Raw genomic sequence first — 26,352 nt, forward strand, 5'->3', positions numbered from 1 at the left:
AGCTATTCTAAGCTGTGTGCCTGAAGCCACCTACCCTGTCATTGTCACTTTTACCTGCAGAAGTTGAAGATCTTGCCTCACCCCAAAGAAAACAGAAGGATGCCAGCTCAGTCTATCTCAATTCCCCTCCTACCGATACTGATTTGCTGTAGTCTCTCTCACACTTTTTAGACCTGCTCTGTGCAATTCAGCAACTCAGATCTGTTGAGCTCTTGAAGTGGAGCTAGTCTGATTGGAGATGTGCTGTAAATATAAAGTACACACTAGAGCTTGACGTTTTAGTATGAAAACAAGATGATATAATAACCCCGTGATGTTTGTATCGATTAGACGTTGACATAATGTGATTTGGAACATTTGGTTTAATTTAATAATCTCACCTGTTTCTTTTGACCTTTTACAACGTGGCCACTAGAACATTTCAAAAGACCCATGTGACTTGTACTATATTGCTGTGGGACAGCACTGGGTTGGAATATAGGCTGAGCCACAGTAATGAAAAGAACTAAAAATTCAGTTGCTCTGAGATAGAAGGGTATTTCTCCTACATGTGAGTCTGGAGTAATGGTAGCCCAAGGATGGGGCAGGATGAGGGGTGTTGCCATCATCCACTGTGGTTTCCATATGTTCCTGTTGTCACTGCTTCCAGCTAGCAGAAAAGTGAAGGAGAGTCCAGAGCATAGAGATTACCTGGACATCTGGGCCACTTCCACTCACATCTACTAACCCAGATTCAGCCCATGGCTGCTCTGAGTTCAGGGGAAGCTGGTGCATGTAGTAGAGCAGCCATGTATCCAGTTAAAACTTGGAGCGTTGCATTATTAACAGGAGAAAAGAACACAGCACTGGAGGGTGGCAAGCAGTCTTTGCCATGCCTCCTTTCCTGGTGCCATGCCATCTTGGAGGAGGATCAGTCCCTTCTGTCAAACTGGTGAACATTTACCTAGAACTCTGTCTCTGTCCTTTTGCTAGACTTGCTTTGAGAAAATGTCCCCTTTCAATTTAAAACTAGCATATTATGGTGATGCAGCCACATCAATGTTTACAGCAGCTCAGTTCACAATAGGTAAGCTATGGAACCAACCTTTCAATAGATGAATGGATAAAGAAAATGTATATATACACAATGGAATATTACACAGTCATAAAGAAGAGTGAAATTGTGGCATTTGGCAGTAAAAAGATGGAAGTGAAGAATATCGTGCTAAGTGAAATAAGCCAATCCCAGAAAATCAAAGACCAAATGTTCTCTCTGATGAGCAGATGCTTGCCTACAATAAGGGGGTGGGGAGAATAGAAGTTCATTGGATTAGACAAAGGGGAATGAACAGTGAGGTTGTTCATTGTCGTGTTAATCACATACTTCCAAGTCATGCTACCTGACCCTTCATTCTCTTCTCCCTCACTTTCCCACCTGCTGCCATCTAAGTGCCATCCCCAATTCTCTGCTGGAAAGACTTTGCTAATGTCCCCCAGGAATTCCTAATTGCCAAATCTCATGCACAGTCCCCAGTCCTTGTTTTATTTGACTTCTGTCTTCCTTAGATCTTCTGGCCTCATCGTTGCTTCTCCATCTCTTCCCACGTTCTCTCCAAGCATCAAGTCTCCAGGGTCTTAGATGTCTTCTGCCTCTCCACTTACTGGCCACCCAGTGCTGGATTCAAATTGTCATTACAGCCTCATCCTTGGATTCCCCGATCTGGGTGTAACCTGGATCGTTTCCAGAGAGCCAGACCAGTAACTTTTTTACTAGACACTTAACAAATACTACACCAAAATCATCATCTTTATCCTTCTTCAAGAACAGAAAAGAGCAGCCTCATCTCTGTCACCCCACATTCTTTAACCTAGCCAATGACATCATCATCTAAGTTGTAGGAGAATCTAGGAGCCCATGTCATCTGAACCTACCTTCTGCAGGCTTATTGATTCTGACCCACCTTGACCTCACTATCTGTCTCGCTTCTCTTAAAATATTGCCCAGTCCAATTCTCCTAGCTTGCATTTCTACTCTCTCCCCAGAATATCTATAAGAGCAATAGGTCTAAAATGTAAGCCTTGTGTTATGGCCTTTTGAAAGACCCTCAGTTTTTCCTCATCACCTTCAGGGTGACACCCCCCTATCCCTAGGTAGTCGCACTAGGTCCTTCATGCTCCTTCTGCTTCTCCTGCTGGACCCCAGCAGAGCTAGTCACCCCAGGCTTCCTCATGCCTCAGGAACACACTTTGCTTTTCTGCCTTCCTGGACAACTCACTGGTTTCCTTCATGGCTGCCTCTTCTGCAAAGCCTGGTAGGTGGTAGGCACCTGACCTGCAGGTGCTGGATACCTGCTGAGGTCTTCCCAAAAGCTTCCCCCACCACCCTGAGAGTTTGTTTTCCTTTATTGGTGCTTCCTTAGAATTTTGTGATTCTGTCTATGGAACCACTTGCTTCATTGTACACCAAAGGTCTGGTCCCTTCCCTGCCCCCAGGATGTCCTTGGGAACCAAGGAAGAAGACTGGGGTCTTCTTTGCCTGTGATTTCCCAGCTCATGAACACCTGGTTCATGGATGAAGCAAAATAGGATTTTTCACATCACTTATCATATTGGGTTGTTGCTGTTTGTTTATAGGGCCATGTTCTGTCCTGGACACTTTGAAAGCAGAGACACTTCCTATCTTTCTCTGTATACCAAATTCCTTGATTAAGGTACATGGTTAATAGGTATTGGGTGAATTAGTAAACAGAGGAGCAATTGAGTGAATGAAAACATTTCCCTTGTCAGTTGTAAATTTCAGGACTAAGTATTAAATGGACAGTACAGATGATAAATGCTTTGGAGGATTTGAGAAGGGGGAGATCCTCAGGTCTGGGGCAGTTCAGTGCTTGCCTGAGGTTAGGGTGTAAGTGGGGCATGAACATGGGGTGTTATTAGGTGGGATTGGATGTGGGTACAGAAGAGCCAAGAACTTTCCAGGAGGAAGGGACCACCTGGACAAAAAAGTGCAGGGTAAAGTGACATGCTCCATTCCACGTTCAGCCAGTGGTCATAGAATTGAATAGAATGAGCCTGGAAAAGCATGTTGGGGCAGACCGGGGAGGACCTGGTGGCCAGGAGGGCAGATCTGTAGTGGAGAGGATCTGTCCTGGTGTGAGAGCCACCAAGGTAGGGGCAGGTAAGAGGAATGCAGGGGGAAGGAAGGGCGGCAGCAGCGAGAACACAGTGGCAATGGCAGAAGCAGATGAGATCCCTTGGCAGTCTGCAGTGACCCAGCAGATGGAGTGGCTGAAGGGATGGGGAGAGCGCAAGACAGCGCTGCCAGGGATCTGCACGTGGGCAGCTGTGCTATCCTTTGAGGCTGAGAAGTCACAAAGAGCCCCTGTTTCTATGAAAAAATAATGGTTTATATTTGAGACAAAAATCTGGAAGGACCTCCAACAGGACATGTCCTAGTAGCAGACGGAGTAGTGTGGGGATAGAGAACTGGGTCTAGAGGTGGGGATTTTGGCATGTTTGCATGCAGCTGACAGTTGAGAATTAAGTTGTCAGAGAGAGAGAGAGTGTCTATTCAAATGTTTTGCTCATTTTAAAAATTGGGTTGCTCTCTTATTATTGAGTCTGTAAAGTTCTTTATGTATTCCGGATACAAGTCCTTGATTGAATATATTTTGCATATAGTATTTCCTCCCAATCTGCAGCTTGTCTGTCATTCTGGTAATAGTGTCTTTTGAAGAACAACATTTCTAATTTTGATGAAGCTCAGTTTACCAGTTTTTTTTTTTTTTTTTTGGTTTTTACTCATAGGTTGTTTTGGGTGTCAGATCTAAGAAATCTTTGTTTAACTTAAGGCGATGACTATTTTCTTCTAGAAGTTTGATAGTGTTGTGTTTTACCTTTATGTCTGTAGTCCACTTTGTGTTCATTTTTGCATATGGTGTGAGATAGGGTTTAAAGTTCTCTTTTTTTTCCCCTTAGTATGTGAATATCTGGTTGTTCAAGTACAACATGGTGAAAAGATCATTTTTTTTTTCACTGCAACCTTTTCAAAATAAATCTTCCATCTATGTATAGGCAAGGATAGTAATTTTAAAGGAGGGAATAGAAGTTGGTATAGAATCCCTCAAAAGCCAAGGCAAGTCTGGCTGAAATATCTATAAATCGTGTGCTGTTACCGGATGAGGTACCAGGCTCTGGGATAGAGAGAATTAAGGAGTGAAGTTTGAACCGTAAACTGATGACTCAATGCAATGTGAGGGTTTTCTTTGATAATACACAGCCGTGGTGCTTGCTCAGCCTTCGTGTTCAGGGAAGGCTTCCTGGAGGAGATGTCTGAGCAGAGGGTTCATCCTGAGTGAGTGTGGTCACTGAGCAAAGGTTAGCAAGTAGAGGAGGAGAGGGAGTAGGGTGTGTGTACTGTGGGTGTGTGTAGTATGTTTGTGTGTGTGTATGTCTAGGGGGTGCTTTGGGCCCCCTACTTTCCTACAGCTGGAAAGGGATGAGAGGGGAAGAAGAATGTAAGGAGACAGAGACAGGGGTCTTGTCTGCCACCAGCCACGTGACCAAAAGTACTGGTGTAGCAATGATGGCAGACTGGAGACAGGAAACCAGGTAAGAGTTAGAGGTTGCAGGTCAGTAGTTGACAGGACAGTGGGGTCAGGACTGGAGAGAAGAGGACTGATTCCAGAAATGTTGTGAAGGTAAAACCAGAAGCAAGCGGGGACTGGGTATGGGGGCAGGGAGGAGCTGGGGAGGGCCCCGTGTCTGGGTGGGTAGCTGCTACTGCCATTAACTGAGATCGGGAACATGGCAGGTAGAACAGGAGGAAGGGGGGTTGCTTTGGGGCTTGATAGGTTTGAGAGGCTCCTCAGACATTTACCCGGAGACCTCACCAGGTTGTTGGATATGCAGAAAGCATCCCCGTGGAGGCGGGCACAAAGGAGAGAGATCACTTAGGAAGCTCCTGAAAACAAGATGGGAGGAGGGCTCTGCAGAGACCCTGGAAATTCATCACTAAAGGATGGGCAGGAGAAGAGCGCATCTGCAAGAAGGGTCAGAGACTGAGGAGGACCCTGGAGGGGGCTTCATGGAAGCCAAGGAACCTGGGGGCCTCAGGCAAGGCCGCTCAGGACTCTCAGGTGCTAATGAAGCACCACCCGGGAGTGGCGCCCAGGCCCTAGACCCAGGCTGCCATTGAGAACCCTCTTGGAAAAGTTGTGTAGCCTGCCCTTCCTCACATGTCTCATGTGAATGGCAAGAACAAATCGTAGGGTTGTGTGAGATTGAATGAAATGCTGTATTTGATGTTCTTAGAACAGCACCTGGAAGCACACAGTGATGGCAGCCAGTGGTGGCATCACACAAAAAATCCAAAGTGTCCACTGATTTTGCCCAAATGGTCATTAAGGTTGACTGGGTGCAGTTTGCCTGAGGTGGCAGGGACCCAGGGCAGGTTGGAGTGGGCCGAGGAGAATCTGAGGTGAGGTGAAGTCAACAGACCTGCAGTAGCCATTTGACCAGCCTCACTGCGGTTGGAGGTGGAAGCAGGAAGCGGAGGGCCCCTGGGGCTGATGTGGTCAGGGGAGGGCTTTAGCCATGTCCAGGCACAGGGGAACACACTTGTCTGGGAGAGACTGAAGACAGAGGAGGGAAGGAAGGTGCGGTGAGGTGTGCAGACCCCAGGCAGAGGAGTGGAGGCTGTGGGGGGCTCACCTGGAAGAGGAGCCCTTACTCTCTGAGCCTGGCAGGAAGGTTTGAGGGCCAGGAATTCAGGCGGTGGCCTCAGAGTGGCCTCAGTTTAACTAGTCTGAGGGTCAAGATTGAGGGGAGGGAGCTGGACAGTGGCTGGAGGTGACAGTTCATGTTATAGGTTGAATTGTGGCCCCCACCCCAATTCTTATGTGGAATTCCTAAACCCCAGTCCATTGAAGGTGACTCTACTTGGAGTTGGTGTCTTCATAGAGACATTTAAAGCAGGGTCCTTAGGTTGGGCCTTTATCCAACATGACTGGTGTCCTCATGAGAAACCAGGACACAGACACACACAGAAGGAAGAGTGTGAGAGGACAGGGCAAAGACGGCCATCTACCAGCCGAGGAGGGGGCCTCAGAAGAAACCAGCTCGGCCAAACACAGGTCTCAGACTTAATCGTGAGAAAATAAGTTTCTGTGGTCGAAGCCCAGTGGGGAGCGCTTCGTTATGGTAGCCCCAGCCAATGGACGCAGAGAACATGGCCAGTAAAGACAAAGAGGGAGCCGATGTGGGGCCAGTGACAGTCTAGTACTGGGCCCCAGGTGAGAATGCAGGTGTGAGCCAGTGACGTCCCCAGCAGCAGGGATGACCAGAAACAACGGGGCGAAGGGAGGACACTGGAGGACAGAGGTGAGAGAAAAGGCTGTCGTCAGATGAGTGACAGGGCTGGGACTGCTTCTGAGGACCAGGAGTTGGAGAGGGAGCGGCCAGGGGTCAGCTGCAGAGCACAGCTAACTGGCTCCCCGGGGCTCAAATCATCTCTTTTTCTTGTTAGCGCAGGTCTGTAACAGGCTGAGCCCAACAGCCATAGGCAGCTTTACGGCTACTGCCTATGGAGAACTCTCCAGTAAAACCTCTTGATTCCTCCCCTTGAAGAGGCGAGAGTTTTCCAAGTGCCTCTTCACAGTGAGCCTCTAGAGAAGCCTGGGGGGTAAGGAGGCTGACTTCCCCACCCGAGGGGTCACTCCCGGGCTGTTGAGAGTTCGTGGAGGGATGGCAAGCCCCATTCCAGTTGGCACGGGTGAAGAGAGAGCAGGAGGACAACCAGGGCCACAAAGGCATCCCCATGTCCTCTCCCTATGGGCCCATGTGTAGAGGCCACCCTCGGCCCTCACATCTAGAGCCCACAGAACCACCAGGTGCTGCACCAGGCACCTGCTGTAGGCATGAGGATGCAGGTGACCTCAAACTGTCCATCCACTCAGCAGTCATTCAGCAAGAGCCACTGTGTGCCCAGAACTGCAGTTACCCAGGTGTGGCCCTCACTTCCCGGGAGCCAACTGTCTGGAGGAGAAGGGAGAGGAAGACACAAAGACACCAGGATAAAGGCATAGGACAGTCAGGGATTTCCAAGGATGGGGAGTTCATCTGGGATGGGGGATCTGGGAAGACTGGAAGGGAGGATCACTCTGTGCTTTTAAACTACAAGCAGCTGAGGACTCTCACAGATACAGGCAGAAAGGTAAGCCTCCATGGTAGCGTAGAGGTGGTGGGGGCTCTCAGGAAATCCAAAGAAAAGGAGAACATGGCGAGGGCGAGGGAGCTGGGGAGCGCTTCCAGAAAAGGCGAGTCTGAGGGGAGAAGGGGCCTACCGGGGAAAGGAGACGTAAGGGACAGGGACAGAATCAGCAAAGGTATGGAGATGGAGGGCAGGCCAGTCTAGGTCCGTTCAGGGGGGCTCTGTCACTGTGGGGGTGGAAGGGGATGCTGTAGCCCCAAAGGTGGGTGAAAGCCAGCCTGTGCAGGGCCTGGGGCACTTCTGGATGCTGGAGATCATAATAAGGAGACCCAGAGGCCTTTGAGCAGGTCAGTGGCAGACACCCCTTTGCTGGGCAGTCATGGCCACACTCTGGGCTGAGCCTAGAGTGTTGCAGTAGGCAAAGCCAGGCCCTCTCCAGAGCTGGCACAGCCATGGAGCTAGAGCAGCAGGGAAGCGTGGGGTGGGGACGGGCATAGCCAATAGACCACCCTTTCCTTGACATGAGGCTCAGGCCTCAGAGAGAACTGGGCAGACAGTACAGCGCGTGGGGCTTGTGGGAAGAATGGCTCCGCGTGAAGGCGAAGAACCCCTGGCTCCTAAGCACGAGGAAGGCTTGCTGAGTCCACCTGGGTTGGAGGAATCGTTGTGCACTGCATCCCCATGGCTGGAAAGGGGGTCCCTGCATGTGTGTCACCATCTCAGCCGGGTCCCCCTGCAGCTGAGGCCTGCAAGCCTCACTGTGACGGCTGGTTGACTTACGTGCAAGCGGTCCCCAGGGCTGGAGGATGTGCTGGCTCATACGGCTCCTCATTTGGCAGCAGCTGGAAACTCTGAACATCCTGGCCTAGCTGGGCAGCCAGGCCTGTGGGACACCGCACAGGCCAATAGCATCCGCTGCACATTAAGTCTCGAGCACACGGCTCTCCTTCATCCATCTGGTCCCTTTCCTGGGACTGCTGAAGAACAAGTGTGCTATTTGGTAACCGCCTGGTGGGGACATGTTCCTTGGATGTCCCAAGAGAGCCTGGGCCTCTACCTTGTCTTTGGTGTCCACAGCCCCAGAATCTGGTTTCTATTGTCACCCTAATTATCCTGCTCCCAATATGTTTGATGCCAGTCAGGTTCCCGTTTGAGGTTTTTCCCAGTCAGAAATTAATCACTGCCTAAAACTAAAACCTGAATGAAAACTGGTGCCCAGAACAGTATGGGTAGAGGGCAGGAGGATAGGGTGTGGGACCTGGTGTGTGGGCAAGCACCTGCCAAACACCTGGGAGTGCAGGGTCCCTGCTAAATCAACCTCGTGGGTGGGGAACAAGAAAGGGGTGCAGAGCAGACCTCATGATCCCCTTTAATATGAGTCCCACATTCCCCATTCCCCCACCCCCGCCATCTCTGTCTCAGTGTGCCCAGTGATGGTGTGAGCTGCTTGTTCATTTGCACGCTGGTGGCAGTCCTGCTTCTCTGGGTCATACTAACCTTCATCAGCTCAGGCTGCCACAAGAAGTTCCCACAGACTGAGTGGTGTCAACAGTAAGAACTTCATTGCTCACTGTTCTGGAGGTGGGGAAGTCCAAGATCAAGCTTCTAGTTCCTTGCGTTCCCTAGTAAGACTCTCTTCCTGACAGAGGATGGCTGCTTTCTCACGGTGTCTTCACATGGTGGACACATGGTGAGCCTGTCTACTATCTTCTGAGAGGAGCACTAATCCTATAAGATGAGGGTCCCACCCCTATGACCTCATTTAACCTCAATTACCTCCTAAAAACCTTATTTCCAAGCACAGTCACTTTGAGAGTTAGGGCTGCAACATGTACGTGGGAGGAGCAGAGGCAATGGATCAGTAGCACACATCTTGAGTGTGTCCTTTGCAAGAAGAGAACAGATGGAACCAATCAGTTCTGACACAGACCCTTTAATGTCTGCTACCTCCTTCAGTTCAGCTTTAATTGTGCCCTTTATGTAGCTGTGGGACAGGGACAAGTCCAACGTGACTCTGTAACACCAATATCCAGGTCAAAATGTTCCTGAGTTCCCAGATTCAGAGTATGTGGACATTGTTAACTTTCCGCCACTGTGACAAAATACCTGAGATAAATCAACTTAAAGGAGGAACTATTTATTTTGGCACATGGTTTCAGACCATAGTCACTTGGTCCTATCACTGTGGGGTGTGGCGAGGCAGAAAATCATGATGGGAGCACATGGTGGAGGAAAGCTACTCCCTTCAGGGTGGTCAGGAAGCAAGGAGCGGGGAGAGAGAAACGGAAAGAGGGAAGAGCTCTGGGTCCCAATATCCCTTTCAAGGACATACACAAGTGCCCTAACTTTCTAACACTAGGCCCCACCTCCCAGAGACCAAACCGTCCACACATGGGCCTTCAGGGAACATTTAAGATCCAATCTGTAACAGGCATTTTTCTGAGAAATTATTACAAGTGATTTGTTAAATACCTTGTAGGCTGTTGTTTTAATCAGCTGTTTTTGCTGTTGTGTCCATGATGAGAATAATTTTAAGGAGGAACAGTTTATTTGGGGGCTCATGGTTTCAGAGGTCTCAGTCCGTAGATGGCCGACTCCATTCCTTAGGGCCCTAGGTGAGGAAGGACATCATGGTGGAAGAGTGTGGTGAAGGAAAGCAGCTTAGGACATGGTACCAGGAAGCAGAGAGAAAGAGCTCCCCTACTACAGACAAAATATAAACCCCAAAGGTATGCCCCCAATGACCCACCTCCTCCAGCCACACCCTACCTGCCTACAGTTATCACCGGTTAATCCCTATCAGGAGACTAATGCACTGATTAGGTTAGGTTCTCATAACCCCATCATTTCGCCTCTAAACCTTCAGGCATTGCCTCACATAAGAGCGTTTGGGAGACTCCTCATATCTTAAACCATTACAGTTGTAGATGGAAAAGTTGATGATATTGAGATCACATGGTCCAAAGGCAAGGATAGCTGCCTCTATATAAAACCTCATGCATGTGGGGTGAGGGAAGTAGGGGGAAATTACCTGGGGGAAATTTTCAGAGGTCCAGGCTCCAGCCTGTCACTATTAGTGTCCTAGAGTTGATTTGCCTTGGTGACACTTCCTTCACAGGGCCTACAAGTCTCATGTGTCCTGCCTCTGCACCTGCCCTCAACTCATGTCCCTGGAAAACAGGTCTTCATGAGGAGGAAGGTCTGAAGTCAGGCCAACCTGAGTTCACCTTCTCCTCTCCTGCTCTCTAGCTTCAAGAGTGAGGGCTCACTTGCTCATGTCCACATGGAGACTAACACCCATCTTGCAGAGTTGAAGCAGACATTGAGAGACTGTACCTACCAAGCACTTACACCAGGGTTCTCACTGAATAATATGAAGGTGATGTGTTATGGATCTGGGGTCTCTTGCGTGTGCTTCATCCTTGGTGGCACTACCCACTTCTGACATCCCAGATGTCTCTATTCCTGCTCTGTTTTCTTTATATTTTTAACCACAAAACATTTTTCCCACATCAAATCTTATGTGGAACCTTGAGGTCTATACCCAGTGGATGTGGAGATGTACTGGTTGAAGCTGGCCTGGGGCTAGATGCCCCCCAGACAAGCTACTGTTTATTTCGGGGTGCCCCAGGGGTCCACTAAAGAACACCATTTGAGGAACACTCCTCTATTTCCTCTGTCTAGTCCCAAAGTTGTCCTGGTACAGCAGTATAATTGTTTCAGTTTCTGCATCCCGAGGAAACTTCTCGTTCTGGTCTTGCTCCCTGAGGTTACCTTGTCCAAGTTCTTCAGTCACACATTTACAGTCCTCTGGTCACTCCTGCAGCGGGGCTAATCACCTTAGGTTTGCTTGGACTTTGCTCGTCGATTTACAGAGGCCCAGGTATGGCCACCCTAAGTAAATTAGATTTAACTTTTATTATTCAATGGGGTTTTATATATATAAATATATCCACAAATCATGAAAAAGGTTTTGGAATATTCTGTATTTTCCTTTTTCATTTGTAAAATGGTGAGAGTAAACCTGGGAGCAGGATACAGAAAAGATAGCATGGCCTGGGTTTCTCTGTCCACCACAGTCACAGAGATTCAGGGGCCGTGTGTTGGTGAAGTCTGTTCAGCTTGATGCCCTATTTCCTCCAACCTCTGAAAGATAAGTTGGACATTTATTTTTTTTATAATGTTTTTTTTAAAGATATACATCACATATTATATAATTAATCCATGTAAAGCGTACACTTCAATTTTTTTTTTACTGTATTCACAGGGATCGCAACTATCACCACAATCAATTTTAGAATGTTTTCATCACCCCGAAAGAAATATTCCACACAGTAGCCATCACTCTTCCTTTTCCCACAAGTCTCCTAATCCTAGGCAACCAGTAACTACTTTCTGTCTCTATGGATTCACATAGTCTAGACATTTCATAAAAATAGAGCCACCCAGTACGTGGTCTTTCAGGTCTGACTTCTTTCACTTAGGATAATGTTTCTAGGGCCATCCATATCATAGCATATGGCAGCATTTTGTCCCTTTTGCTTGTTGAATTATATTCTAGTGCATAGAAAACCATATTTTCTTATCCATCACTTGATGGACATTTAGGTTGTTTCCACTTTTGGCACCCAGGAATAATGCAGCTATAAATGTTTTGTGCACGTTTTTGTGTGCAGATTTTCATTTTTGTAAGTTTCTCTATTGAGAGAATGAGAATCTCAGTAGCTCGATTTAGTGAGTACCTACTATGAGCAAAATACTGTGCTGAGCACATACTATTTCATGTAATATTCATGGTGGGTTTTTTCCAAGTGAGAAAACTGAGGTCCCAAAGCTAATAAGCAGCAAAACTAGGTTTTGAACCCAGTTCTCTGTGGTACCATGACAGTCACCCTTCACACTGCTTCCAGTAGTTGGGCAGCTAGTGGTTCATTGCCGCTTCAGTCACCCATGCTGATTGTCGCCCTGATAAAATCCATATGATGGGTCGCTTACCTACACTATTTTAATTGTGTCCTCATTCCAACCCCATGAGTTTGTCCTACTGTTACTAACATTGAGGGAAGACAAGAAGTTCCTAGAAGCTCCATAGCCCACCTGAGGAACAAGGCTCAGGACATGAGAGCCTGGGTTTCAGCATTCAGCAGTATCCTGCAGCTGCTCCTTGCTCCCACCGTTCTCCCTTGCAAACCTGGCCTCCTCTGGTCCTCTCCCACCTCAGAAGGCATTTCTCACATGCCCAGAATTCCACTTTCAAAGAACAGCACATATGTATGCCTGTCTAAGCACGTGTAGACATATGAGAGCCAAGGACCTCATTGTGCCTGGACTCAGGGACCTCGTACAGTTGGGACCCCTGATGGCCAGCCTTGGCATTACAGGACTCCCAGGGTGCACATCCACATTAGAATTCACTCCTACACTTGCCTGCAAACCAAGACCCTAAAGCATGTAGAGAACTTGCTTTGGAGATAGTTCTGAGGATGTTTAGGTGGAGAGGGGTTTGGGAGCTTCCTGGAAAAGGAAGACAGCTTTGAGGGGAGGCTGGAGATGCAGGAGGGGTAACGGTCATGGGTGGCATATCAACTATCTCCGTGTGGTTGCCTGCCCACAGCTGCTATTTTGGACGACCCCATGGAGTGCAGCAGAGGGGAGCGGCTCTCCATCACGCTGGCCAAGAACCGCATCAACCGCGCTCCTGAGAGGCTGGGCAAGGCCAAGGTCGAAGTGGACATCTTTGAGCTTCTCAGAGACAGCGAGTACGAGACTGCAGAAACCAGTACGTAGAATGGACAGGGCTGAGCTGGTGGTGTGAGCTTCATCTGTTGCCAGGTCTCTGATATAGATACCCCAGGGGTGGGAGAGAAAGAAGCACCTGGAGGTTCTATGAGGATCTTGGCCTGCATGAGACTCCCAGGTTTTGTTGTGAATCTTGCGTAGAATAGAATTGAGACAGAATACAAATTCATTCATTCGTCTTCCCACCCATTCATTCCTTCATATAGGATTCATTCAGCTACTGGAAGTTTTGTGCGCACATCCCGGAATGAAATCTTGTGTATGATTGAGAAAGAAGAAGCAGAGCCCTCCCAAGGGGGCTCAGCCACTTCTGCTTAGGTCACTTGTCTTGCTTTCATGTGCTGAGAGCAGCATTGTAGGAGAAAACTGGGACTTGGGATGGAGTTGGGCTGCTTATGCATGGATAACCTTGGACAAGTCACTTATCCTACCTGAACCCCAGTTTCTTCATCTGTAAAATGGGAATGTTAGGCTCTGTTTCGCAAATGTTGCAGTGTTTTATAGGCACACACAGTAGGTCACTAAAGTCACACATCAGGTACCCCTACTATGTGCTGAACACCACTTTTCATTCTCACAGTAGTCTGAGAGTTAAGTGTTATTACATCCTTTGGTTAAAAAAAAAAAACACTGAAGTTGAAAGACAGTGAATAGTTTGCCTGATGACAGAACTAGTGAGTGGATCCTGCAAACCCAATGCATGACCTACTATGCCTCCACTGTGATGCTCTGGTACCTCCCTGCAGTTACTTTGGTGACTCTACAGGATTAGGGCCTAGAGAGTGGGCCAGTGTCTTGTAGCCAAGCTGAGAATGAAAAGCTCTAGTGTAGAAGGAAGATAAAGGACTGTGTTAGTCAACTCTATGTCACTGTAACAAAGTACCTGAGATAAAGCAACTTAGGAAGAGAAAAAGGTTATTTTGTTTTACAATTTTGAAAGTTTCAGTCCATGACTGATTGGACCTGTTATTTGGGCTTGTGCAGAGGCAGAACATCATGGTGGGAACACATGGTAAAGCTAAGTTGCTCACCTCGTGGTGGCCAGGAAGCAAGAAGAGATAGGAAGAGGAGGGGCTGATAACCCCTACCAGGGCACACTCCCAGTGACCTAAGTTCCTTCTTCTAGGTTCCTTCTACTAGAGAATCCACTATCTCCCAGTAGCACCACAGGCTGGCAATACACAGGCCTTTGGAGGATATGCAGGATCCTAACTACAGCAAGGGCCCCTCAGCCCCCCAAAATGATAATCTATTCCCTAGGACTTGAAGAGTCCCTGTTTTCAACCCATATGAACCTTTAACAACACTCAGTGGAAAAACAAACAAATGAAACAAAACAATAACTTGCTTAAGTATTTATATCAGGCATCTGGACTTCCATATGAACAACGCTCTAATCTGACCTGTTAACTTTGCAAGAAAAAAAAAAATCCTCATTGGCCCAAGAAGAGCAGGTAGGATTTTGTAAAGAGAGAGGTAGGCAGAGGCTCCGGAACCCACCAGCCTCTCTTTCATATCTTCACAACTTTTTAAATACTTTTGAGCTATTGTATCCAGATTCTTCCATCTCTGCTAGATTGGTTTCTCTGGCTTATTTATCATGTACTGTCCTATAATGGCAGCCCAGACCTGATTTTGCTCCTTGTTTGTTCTTTAGGACCTTTTATTGAGCAGTTGCTCTATTTATGGCATGATTGAAGACTTGTTTTGGGGACAGTGCTGGATGCAAGGTAGACTTGGTTCCTGCACTCGGGAGCTTGTAGTCTCTCTGTGGAGTGCACATCAGTGGTAACCTCCCCTCAGTGCCTCTACTCTGGATCCCCAAGGTAGAGCACAGCATCTGTTTGGTGTAGCTCATCTTGCCATGTGACCAGTCCCACAAGTTGCAGGTGTTGGCCAGATTGCCTACTGACTACCCTTGGAAACTGTGTCTATTCCTCATGTGGTAGCTATGATGGAAGGTGGTTTGTACTGTACAGAACAGGGCCAATGAGTTCAGCAAGATCTATGGGTGCAGATTCCTCCAGAAAAGAGTGTGGTGGAACAAGTACCAAAATAGTCATTTGTTAATTCTTTCAGTCAGTAAGTTGATGAGTACTTAGCGAATGCTTGTTGCACTTTATTCTAGGCAATGAGGACTCAGCAGGGAACAGATGAAAGTCCCTAGTTGTCACAAGGCTAATTTCTAGTACAATGAAAGAAGATTTGGATTTCCCAAGATCATCCAAATGAAATTGGAAACACCAGCAATGACTTCTTATGACTCTCTGAGTCCAGTCTGCAGGGTTTCTTTGTCCAGGCCTGAGACAAGCACCCAGATTTCTGTTGCCCATAGTTTGAAAATCCACCCCCTCCTTCCTTTCCTTTGGTTCTTCTGGGCTTCCCTGGCAGGACCCGGAGTGCAGATTTGCCCATGGTGAATGGTGTCATTAGAGGATGTAAATTTCCTCTCCTGATGACCCACATAGCCTGTCTTAATAAAGTCAATACATCTAAAATATTAAGCCAGGTGAATCAGGGGCACAAAGAACATTGATATCTTTATTCCACATTACAGACTTTGGGCATCTTTCTAGTGCCCTTCTTGTAGGCACTAAGTATTTTATTAGCAAGTGGCTCTCGGTAAGCTTTTACATCTCAGAGTGTTTAAGGTGTGATTAGCATTTGTTAGAAAAGAGGGCTTCTGGATCTTTCTACCCTAAAGGCCTTTCATCCTAAGCCAGAGTTCTCCACCCCCACCTGGGTTTCAAACACTGCCCAGGTTCTTCATAGGAAGAGTCCAGCCCGACTCTTTCCCTCCCAGAGCGAGGAGGTAGGAGGGTGTGCTTGGTGATACTGGCAGAAGCAGAGTGGGGTACTGTATGTCAGTGGGAGTATTGTGGGAGGGAAGGAAGGAAGGAAGGAAGGAAGGAAGGAAGGAAGGAAGGAAGGAAGGGAGGGAGGGAGGGAGGGAGGGAAGAGCGGGCCCCTGAACTGTTTGTCAGTGGGAGTATTGTGGGAAGGAAGGAAGGAAGGAAGGAAGGAAGGAAGGAAGGAAGGAAGAAGGAGGGAGGGAGGGAGGGAGGAAAGAAAGAAGGAAGGATGGAAGGAAGGAAGGAAGGAAGGAAGGAAGGAAGGAAGGAAGGAAGGAAGGGCAGGAGGGTGGGTCCCTGGACTGGTTGTCAGTGGGAGTATTGTGGGAAGGAAGGAAGGAAATAAGGAAGGAAGGAAGGAGGGAGGGAGGGAGAGAAGGGAGGGAGGGAGGGAGGAAGGAAGGAAGGAAGGAAGGAAGGAAGGAAGGAAGGAAGGAAGGCAGGCAGGCCCCTGGAAGGGAGACCAATGGGTCTGTGATCCCTACTTTGGGGAGCCTATGTGGTATAAAAGTGAGGATCATGGATTTTTAGTACCAAATGACCAGGATTAAATCATTGTCTCTACTATTTATCAGCTGTGTGATGTTGACAGGCTGTTTAGCCATTTGGGCCTCAGTTTCCGCATGTGTAGAACGAGGGTGATGGTAACCTCGCCTCATGGGATTCCATAGTGGGGTGCTTGCTATGGTGCCCGTGGCAGGTTTTCAGTAAGTGTCAGCTGTGACTTTTCTTATTGGCCTGTCCTCTCCCCATCACACTTGAGCAGGCTTCTCCCAGCCTCTCATGTGACCTCCCTCTCTCCTGTTGCAAGGTTGGGCCACACACAGGGGCATTATCTCCAGGGCTCCTCTCAGGTGGCCGGCTTCATGTTGGCCTCCATCATAATTGGATATTCCCCTTTCCTTTTCAGTTTCTGGACGTGATGCATCTGACAGCTTTGAGCCTTTGGAAGTTGGGGCGGGTCACTCATGCCAACTGAGGCTCAGTGTCACAGGCTGTTTTCCCTGAGCTAGCGGCCCAGAACTAATTTGTTTTGTTTATTTAAAAATTTATGAGTGCTCTGGGACCCAGGAAAATTCCCCCACACCTATCACCCTGTAGCCAGGGAATCTGCTTCAAGAAGATCAAAGAGACCCTGGCGAGGATGTTTTCGGTTGTGGGAAGTGGAGGCTCTGATTGAAGTTGAGGCTGTAGCGATCCAGCAGCATACAGCTGTACCTGACTTTCAGTAATAGGTGGGTTTCTAAAAGCTCCATATGCATCACACTTAATGAATCACTGTGGGGATGGGAGAGCCTGTCCAGGGAAGCAGTGGTTATTTCGAGAATCAAAGATGATGAGGTATAAAGATGCTGGAGCCTAGCGGTCACCACTCTCGTCTGATGGTTGAATGTGAGACTTGGAAATGGGAAGTATCATGGAGGGCATTAATTAATAGCCAACCTGGAAACTGGAAAGATAGGAGTCGAGAATCAACCCCTGTTCTACCTGGTTCAAACAGACAGATAGTCCTACCTGGGCTGAGTTAAAGTGAGGGTCACTTGTAAAACGTCCTCCGGTCCACATGGGATCCCCTACCTCTGCCCTTTCACCATCTTCGCCTCAGGCTTCTAGATGTCTGAACTTCCGGTTCCCTCTACACAGCCCAGAGAGGTGAAATAAAAGGGATGGACAAGACCCATTAGGTCATCTCCCCTACCAGCTGGCCTTTCCTTCTTCCCTTCAATATCTGATCTCCATCCCAGCCTTTCTTTGCAGGGAGCTCCCATAAGACATTGGCCTCCTGGGTTCCACAGATCACTCTGTCTCCTGCCGGGGCTCATGTATTAGAGCTTAACTAAGCGCCACCCCTTTACCTCCCAGAGGCACTGTACCTGCTGTCTTGCCAAAGCTGTTTTGAAGTTTAATTTACTACAGGGACCTCTCTGCCAGCCTCTCGCCTTTGCCTGTGTTTCTGAGGCCACGCATGCCCAGCTGTCCATGCTGTCTCCCCTTGAAAGCCAGAAGTACACTGGTTACCAGGGGTATGGGGCATGGTGCATGATGTTCTGGCTCTGAGGAGCTGCCCTCTTGCAAGGCTCCTGAGCTTCTCGAAGGCTCCGTGGGCTTGACTTCTAGTGATTCAGAGCTGCCTCTAGTAGGTGAGGGCTAATGTCTCTCCATCAGTTCAGTAGAACGAATCAAAGTCAGTGCAAAGCAAAACAGTAAGAAGGTGGAAGATAAGGACACACAAGTAATGGCGAGTCATTCAACAAACATTTCTTTCTTCCCTTCTCTGAGTTACCCATGTCACTTACATACAATATGGACTCAGAACCGCATCGTATTACAGTGTTGGAAATCATCTGCTCTAAGTCCCTCCCTTTACAGATAGGGAAACTAAGGTTCATGATCTTTCCTAGGAAGAAGTTAAGACCTGCACATCTGCAAAGTGACAGAATCCTGACGGTGTGTGGGTGGGGAGTGGCTCAGAACGAGAGTAGGAAGTCAGAACTAGGACACAGGCCAGGGATCAGGTGAGGCCTCAGGAGCAGATCTTAGAATGCCCAATAGGTGAGGAAAAGGGAGGAAGGCACCTAGGGACCTGGTGGAGTAGCATGAGCCAAGGCTTGAACCAGACAAAACAGGGTCCTCTGGGGCAGGATCACAGATTGGCAGGACTGTGCAAGAGCGTTTATGAAGGGGCAGAAGTGGCAGAGGGCAAGGCAGACGGGTGTTCACACTTGGGGCTGGGGCTGGATGCACCGGGATTCCACGCACTGGCTCCACCCATGCCTTGGGTTCAGGTCTTGGGCCTCCATATCCTCACTGGAGAATAATCAGAATTCTCCCCAAATGGGAATGATTAGTGTTCTCACTTCATGAAGTCACCGTGAGGATGAAATGAGAGATGCTTAAAGGACTCAGACAGCGCCTGGTGTGGGCTGACCTCTCGGCGAGCGTCTCCCGCTCCTGCAGGCGGTAGGAGAATCAGCGCTGCAACTCCTCCCTCTCGGGGTCACTGTAAGGACTTCAGGTGGGATAGTGTGTCTGCTAACCAGGTGCCTGTGCATGGGAAACCCCAGTAAATGGGATTGTTCCTCTTGCAGTGGTTGGAACCAGGCTGGGGGCTTTGCACAATGTGCCACTATCAAGGGAGCCATGATAATTTCAAGTCCTCTAATGTGTGTCCCTCAGGGAACACTTACCAGGGGGACCCTGTGGTGGGGCAGGACGATGTAGGCCCAGGACTCCTGCCCTTGCATGCTCCCCTTCCTTGGCTTGGGAACAGTGAGTTCAATCCGTTTAGCCCACTGTCCACCACAGAGAGTCCAGTATGGAAGGTGCTCATGAAAGCTTGGGTGCAAGAGGAGACAGTCCTTCAGAGTGGATTGAGGCGACTTTTGGCCTTGCCTGGGATGATCTTGGCTTCTCTGTTTGCTCTGTGTGTGGTATACACAGGCACAAAGAGGGACCTTCCCCCACAAGCCCTGTGACTCTCAGGCTCTGGCACAGCTTTATGCCCCATAAAGCTGGGATCGTTTTTATGCCCCATAAAACCCCATAAAGCTGTCCCCCACCTACTCCTGGGCTCAGAGGGTGGCCTAATGGCTCACCAAGTGCTGCCCTGTCAGTGAGGAGACCCAAGAAGCTGGAGGGATTAAGAGGCCCCTAGGGTCAACCCCTCTGGGCTATCTGCACCAGAGCCACCCTGTCCCCCTGCACACTGCTGTGTGGGAGGGACCCCAAAGTCTCTGGGAAGAACTGAGTTCCCTTGAGTGCTTCGTCCAGCCCAGGGTTCCCAGGGGACTTAGTTTCCAGGCCAGGTCTGGCATATGAAGGGAAAATGTCCCTCCATCGACTACAACATCCCATCCCAGGCTTTCATCCAGCCGCTGCTCTGACAGCCGCTTCAGACTCCTCTGCTTGCTGGAAAACTTAGTCGCCATGGCAATGTCACTCATGTCTCCATGTTCCTTCTCTTCCCGGCTCCCCAGGAGGCAGAGGTAAAGCTGTTTCCCTCCCCTGCTGTCCCTCCCATCAACTGCTCAGAGTCCTCACTCAGTTACCTTGGCCTACAGAATCAGGGTCCAGGGAGCTCTAGAGCTGAGGCCCTTTTTAGCAGAGCATCCTTCATAGGGAGCAAAAGACCACGTCCAGGATCCCAGGAAATCCCAAGGCCAGGGCTACTAGTAAGAGCATAGTTCAATTTCATTGAACTCATTTTGGATCATTTCAATTCAGTTGAGCAAATGTCTGGTGAGCAATTCCTTTTTGCCAAGACTAAATATATTGATCTCTGCCCTCAAGGGGTTTATAATCCCCGTGAGAGAGATGGAAACACGGACATGTGTGTAAGGAGCTCAGAAGGCAGGTACAGGTCCTCAGACCCTTGAGGCCCAATGCATTTAGAATCCAGAACTTCTAAGACATTGGCAAGGTCATATTGTGCTCATGCCATATGCTGAAGAACGTCTCCAGTAACATCCCAAGCCCAAACAAATGCATGCTTATATTCTTTTATTCACACTTTGTACAAGTTGAGTACCCTTATCTGAAATGCTTGGAACCAGAAGTGTTTCCAATTTCAGTTTATTTCTTTTTTCAATATTCACTGCATAGACTTTACTTGTTGAGCATCCCTAATCTGAAAATCCAAAATACAAAATCCTAAATGTTTTGAGCATCATGTCAGTGCTTAAAAAGGTTCAGATTTCAGAGCTTTTCAGATTTTGGATTAGGGATGCTTAACCAGTAGATAGCTATACATCTGCCTATTTAGATCAGATTTTGCCACCAAATGAATTTGACGAAAAACATCCCGTCTCAGAGTCATATGGATTATGGACTTCTGAAAGAATTTATTTTTAGGAGACACTTCCTTCTGTTGAGAACCAACATTGTGAGTTTGCTTGGGGCAGAAGTTGGCTCAGAATTTAGAGAACAGGGAAAATTCCCTGTCTCAAAAAGGCAGCTGACTCAGATGTAGGGAAGGAGAGACGCCTTGGGCAGGATCCCAGCTGGGTGTTAGAGGAGCGATGGGAATTTGGCAGGCAGAGGGCAACAGAGTGCAGACCATGGTAGACCAAGGATGCTAATGCACCCTTCTTAGAAAAAGGTTGAAAATGAATAAAATAGCATGGGTTCAGATGGCCATGGAAATGAACTGTATGGAAATGCAGTTAATATTTTAATAGTGATATAGTAATACCTGTGCTTCTTGCTTAAGGTACTAAATAGCCAAGTCCAGCATTGGGTGTAACTACTAGAATCATTTTGAAGTAGTAATGAATACAGATGACATTTCAAGATATCTACAGTTCTGTAATGTGACATGAAAACACTGCTGATCTCTGTTGGTGACAAAGTCTCAGACACTGCTACTATACGGTGGGGTTTACTGCCTACATTCAAAAATAGAAGGAAGTTCTGTGTTTCAGCTGGGGTTAGAGGACAGAGTGATGTGATTTCCCCCACAGCGTTTAGACTCCTGTCTTCTCCCTACAGGCCCCAGGTAGCAGGTTAGGAACCCCTGGACTAGTCAGAGATAACCACTCTGGAACAGGCTAAGAAAGCAGATAGAACATTCTAGGCAAATTGGCATGGGAGGTGGCACGGTGGGAGAAGGGGCCAGAAAAGCAGGGTCACTCGAAGACTAGACTCACTTGAGTTTTCCCTGTCATCAGAAGGAATTCTTTTTATTATTGCACCATATTCCTTATAGGATATTATAGGAGTGCATGCTCATTTTGGAAAGTAAGAAAGTCAAACAGAGGAAGAAAGTCACTTGGCCTCCCAGCAACCAAGGTGCTGTGGATCTCTGTTCTCCATGGGAGTCTGTGCTGGAGGAACAGGGCCCCAGAGCCTGGGAATCAGCAGCTGAATCTTCACCCTGTTCTTTCCATCTTGTTTTTGTGCTTATAAAATGAGGTACAGTAATAGTACCTCTTTACCAGTTTGTTTTAGAATTAAATAGGTCAGTTCCTGTAAAGAGATTTGAATGGGCCACAATTAGCACTCAATAAACATTGGTTTTAATCACATCTTGTTCCAGTCATTCCTCAGGCATAACTATCCCCTGAATTTGCCAAGTTGCAGCCCTCAGATAGATATTCATATAATTTTATTTCCTGCTTCTTTCTCTTAATAATATTACATAAATATTTTTAATGCTATTATAAACTTCTCATAAGCATTTTAAATTCCTAAATAATATTCCATTTGGGCGTATGACCCGCACTTTATATAACGATTCCCTTATGATTAGACATTTCGTTTCTTTATTTATGGAAAGTGTTGAGCAGGCTTCGGTGTGGTTGGACAGTGATTTATTGGACACATAATTCTGAGTCAGGCCCTGTGCTCAGTATGGAGGGTACCAGGGTAAATAAGACAAGCTCTCTGACTTGGAGGAACATGCAGATCATTGTTTTATTATTATAATTTGCCTCACAGTTTGGAGAAAGGATTGGAAATGAAGAATCCTGGAGACAGAGAGACCCTCTGGGAGACAGGTGGCAAAGGGGACTGACCAGGCACATTGGCAGTGGTGTAGGAGGAAGGGGTAGTAGGTGTAAGCACAACAAAAGGGCAGATCTGGTCCCTGACTCAGTAGTGAGTGAATAGATTTAGCAAGGAAAGGCAAGGAAGAGTCAAGGGTGAGCACAGCTTTGACCTTGAGGAGGTAAGGGGAGAAAAGTCGAGTGGTAAAGAGCCTAGACTTTGATGCTTGATGGATCTCCAAGGTCACATATAGTTGTATCATATCTTATCTGTGTCCAATTGCAAGTTACTTACATTTTCTAAGCCTCAGTTTCTCTATCCATAAAATGGGGATAAAATGAGTCTTCCTCATATCCCAGTTTTATAGGTGAGTAAATGGGCCCAGGGAGGTTCAGTAACTTGCTCAAGGTCTCACAGCTAGTCAGTCCTGAGTCTCAGACTCAGACAGCCTGGTATCAGAGTCCACGCTCATGATGACCTTGCTGTGGTCAGCCATGTCGAGTGCAAGATGCTAGAGAGAAGGCCCTGAGACCACATCTAGCAGGTGCTTGGAGCTTGATTGTGTAACCAGGCCATAGGTTAGAGTATAGGATCATCTGGGCCGAGAGGAGGCAAGGACAAGACTTCCAGATAGAGCGAGGCCCAGGCCAAATCTAGATTCAGCAGGTAGGAGGAGGAAGAGGAGTCAGCAGAGAAAATGATGATCAGAACTAGATGACAGAGAGGACTGGACGGTATCGTGAAATTCCAGCAAGCTATGCAATCAGCGACAGCAGATGCTGCACGAAGAGAATTGGATGAGGACCAGTAACTGGTCATAGAGAACTTGGAGATAGCAGACTCCAAGGAGAGGTGGGTGGGCAGACCTCAGCTGTAAGGGACTGGGAAGAGCTGGGTGAAGGACTGACTGCAGGGTGGCTGTCAGAGCGCAGGACGAACCCTGGACAGGGTCCGGAGGCCTGAACCCAAGTGCTGGCTCTGACTTTGACCAGGTGTGTGAACTAACGGGAGTTCCTTGGTACCTCGAGGATACTATTTCCTTATTGGTAAATGAGGAGGTAGGAGTCCTAGAGGGGAGGCCCTTATAGGGATTGATGGAGTGACAAATGGAAAGCACCTATCAGGCCAGCTAGGAGTTAAGCAGGCTGCAATCACTCGAGGTCACTTGCAAGAGATTTCTTGAACCTAGAAGAGGCTCTTAAGGGGGGAGGCCTGGTTATCACTTCCTGTGCCTCTGGGATGGTTCCGACACTTAGCAATGATGAGTCCCCTCAGATGCCCTCTGCATGCAGACTCGGGGTCGACTGAGATGCGGGAGGTTGCCTGATCCCTGCCGGAGCTGCAGGCTAAGAGGAGGCCGGCCAGATGTGTGGCTCATATGGTCAATTGCCACTCTGGGATTTGCCCCCAGCATCTGCTTTGCTGCCTGTGCACCATTCCAATGATTGCTTGGCTGTGTTGGCCAACGGTGAGGGCTCTTACTCTGGAGAAAGAGCATCCGGTGGCAGGTGTGGCTTTGCAGCTGTTTCAAGAAGCAACCATGTACTCATCCCTTAAAATCAGTTTCCTGGCCTGGAAATGACTGTCTTACTCCTAATGTGAAGTGGGGGAAAGTCTGTGAAATTAAACTTTGGGCTTTGCAGACAAGGATGTACTATCATGCCATAGGGAACTCAGAGGCATATTCTGATGGCAGAATCTCGGTTCTGATGTCAAGTGCACGGACAGAGAATGAGCTCATGTCCTCTCTCTTCACATTTCCCCCCTTTTTCTTCCATCCTTCCAGTTTCTAACATTTTAATATTTTAGATTCTTTCTTACTCTTCTGACGATGCCCTACCAATTCATGCATTTATTGGACAAATGCGAACTGGGCACCTAGTACCTAGAAAACCTGCTGGACACTGAGGAAATGAGAAGTGTCAATTTGGAAATAAGCATGGCTCTGTTCCTGCAAAGGGTTTGAAATCTAGTGAACAGAGGCTGGAGCCTGCACCTGCGGCCCAACTCTAAACAATAAACCAAAGTAGACACAATTGCAAGTGTCATAGAATAGAGGCACAAAACGGGGACCTTGGAAGCCCCAGGCAGGGTTAGTTCCACCTAAAGGAACCCAGGAAGGTCTAAGGAGAAGGTGGCATTTGAGGTGACATTTGACAGGTGAGTGTCCAGAGTCCAGGAGGGAAGGGCGCCTTCCCAGCGGAGGCAGTGCAAGCTCACAGGCATCCTGGTTGATCAGGACAGTGTCGGACACACTTAGGGAAGGAGGTGAACGAGAGGCCCTTGACAGGTGTGGCCCCCTCTCCCTTTCAGTCTCTTTCTGTACCTCCTATTTGAATCTGCTTTCTTCCTACCTGTCTGCATCATCCCTGCCACCTTGGTCCCCTGTCTGCCTGTCCCTCTTCCTCTAAGACTCTGGATATCTGGAGGCATTGACAGACTAAGCACTGGGTGGCCACTATGGGAGCTGGGAACCCCACCCCTGCAGCACATGCCCGGCTGCCTCCACCCCCCCACAGACCAGGCCAGGGAGGGAATCTCAGGGTTCCCATTAGCCTCTGTCCTTCGGTGACAGCCCAGATGATTTATACATCTGACTGGTCGTGGCCGTATGTTGTCATAACCTGGGTCATTTCCTCATTTAATACTGTCCATAAACTCCAATAAAACTGTCCTAGAGCCCAGTGGTCCAGGGGGAGAAGGAGGGATACTGGATCTGGAAGGGTTGGAGAGGGGCCGGGGTAGGGGTGGATAGAGGGTGAGAGGTAGCAAGTGAAGAGTAAAGGACTTGAGATTGCAGCCCAGGCAGGCGCTGGCCCAAGCCCCACCTGATGGGTACCTTGCTTCCTTTCCTGTCCCCACCTCTGGCTGCAGTGTGTCAGATCCTCCCCAAGGGGGTGGTCGCTGTCCTGGGACCATCATCCAGCCCAGCCTCCAGCTCTATCATCAGCAACATCTGTGGGGAGAAGGAGGTGAGTACTGGGCTGGGTTGGGGAACTGTCTGCAGGCTGGCACCTGTGCCTGGGGCCCGAAGATCATGGGTTTGGGAGGGCCGGAAGGGTTGAGCTGGGCGTGGCGTTGCATGATGTAAACCCAGTGGCTCAGGAGGCTGCGGCAGGAGGATCCTGAGTTCAAAGCCAGTCTCAGCAACTTAGTGAGGCCCTAAGCAACTCAGTGAGACCCTGTTTCTAAATAAAATATAAAAAGGGTTGGGGGTAAGGCTCCGTGGTTAAGTGGCCCTGGGTTCAATGTTCAATTCCCAGTACCAAAAAAAAAAAAAAAAGACTGGGTAGGCATCGTTAATAACAACGACATCAATACAAATAGAAGTGGTCCTAGGTTGAGCTCACTTTGTTCCAAATTATTTTAATGGGGGAGCCTCAGGAGAGATGTTCGATATGGGGATTTTCAAGTTGAACCCCTGAGTCTTAGGTACCATGGTGGGGTCTCCACCTCTTGGCGACGGGGTGGAGAGGATGGTGAGGGTGGTGGTAGGGAAGGCGGCTAAGAGGGCTGAAGTCTGAGCCAACCCTCCAGTCCGCATGGGTAGCTCCGTGGTGATCTGTCCACACATTGGGATTCTGCGGTAGAATGCCTTTTGGGGGAAAGCATTGCTATATTTTATTGCAAAAAATAAAGTTTGAAAGCCTCTGTTTATAAGTTCTCGAGAAAAGGAGTTTTATTCTGTGTTCTTCCCTCAATTCGTCAATTGTAGCATCTATTCTCTGCCTTCAGGCAGGACGTTCTTCCTGGGGGGGTGAGAGGGTTCTGCCTTCTCTCTAGTCCCACAGTGCTGAGGCTCTTTCCTCTAGTTCTAGCTCCATGAGAGAATAATATGGGAGGGGCAAGTTTCTGAGCACTAGCCCACTTCCGATTCTGTGTACTCTCCTCTCCTTCCCTGGAAAAGATGAACTTGGAACTTCAGAGAGCCTCTGTCTGTTGCTGACACATTTCTACGTCCTTCCTGAAGTCCACCAGTCCTTCCCCTTCACCTGTATCTGGGAGGCAGTGAGCAGGTGGCCCCTTAGC

General features: G+C 48.3%; 1 protein-coding gene across 2 annotated transcripts in view; it reads left to right on the top strand.

Moving 5' to 3' along the window:
* Grik4 (glutamate ionotropic receptor kainate type subunit 4) overlaps positions 1-26,352 on the top strand; it is a 410,214-nt gene that overhangs the window by 229,820 nt on the left and 154,042 nt on the right. For both annotated transcript variants that reach the window (XM_047519151.1, XM_047519153.1), the window contains exons 4-5: positions 12,804-12,968; positions 25,198-25,295. In XM_047519151.1, coding sequence (XP_047375107.1) covers positions 12,804-12,968; positions 25,198-25,295 — 263 coding nt within the window. The remainder of the gene's footprint in view (positions 1-12,803; positions 12,969-25,197; positions 25,296-26,352) is intronic.

Source organism: Sciurus carolinensis, chromosome 11 (assembly GCF_902686445.1).
Source record: "Sciurus carolinensis chromosome 11, mSciCar1.2, whole genome shotgun sequence".
NCBI lineage: Eukaryota > Metazoa > Chordata > Mammalia > Rodentia > Sciuridae > Sciurus > Sciurus carolinensis.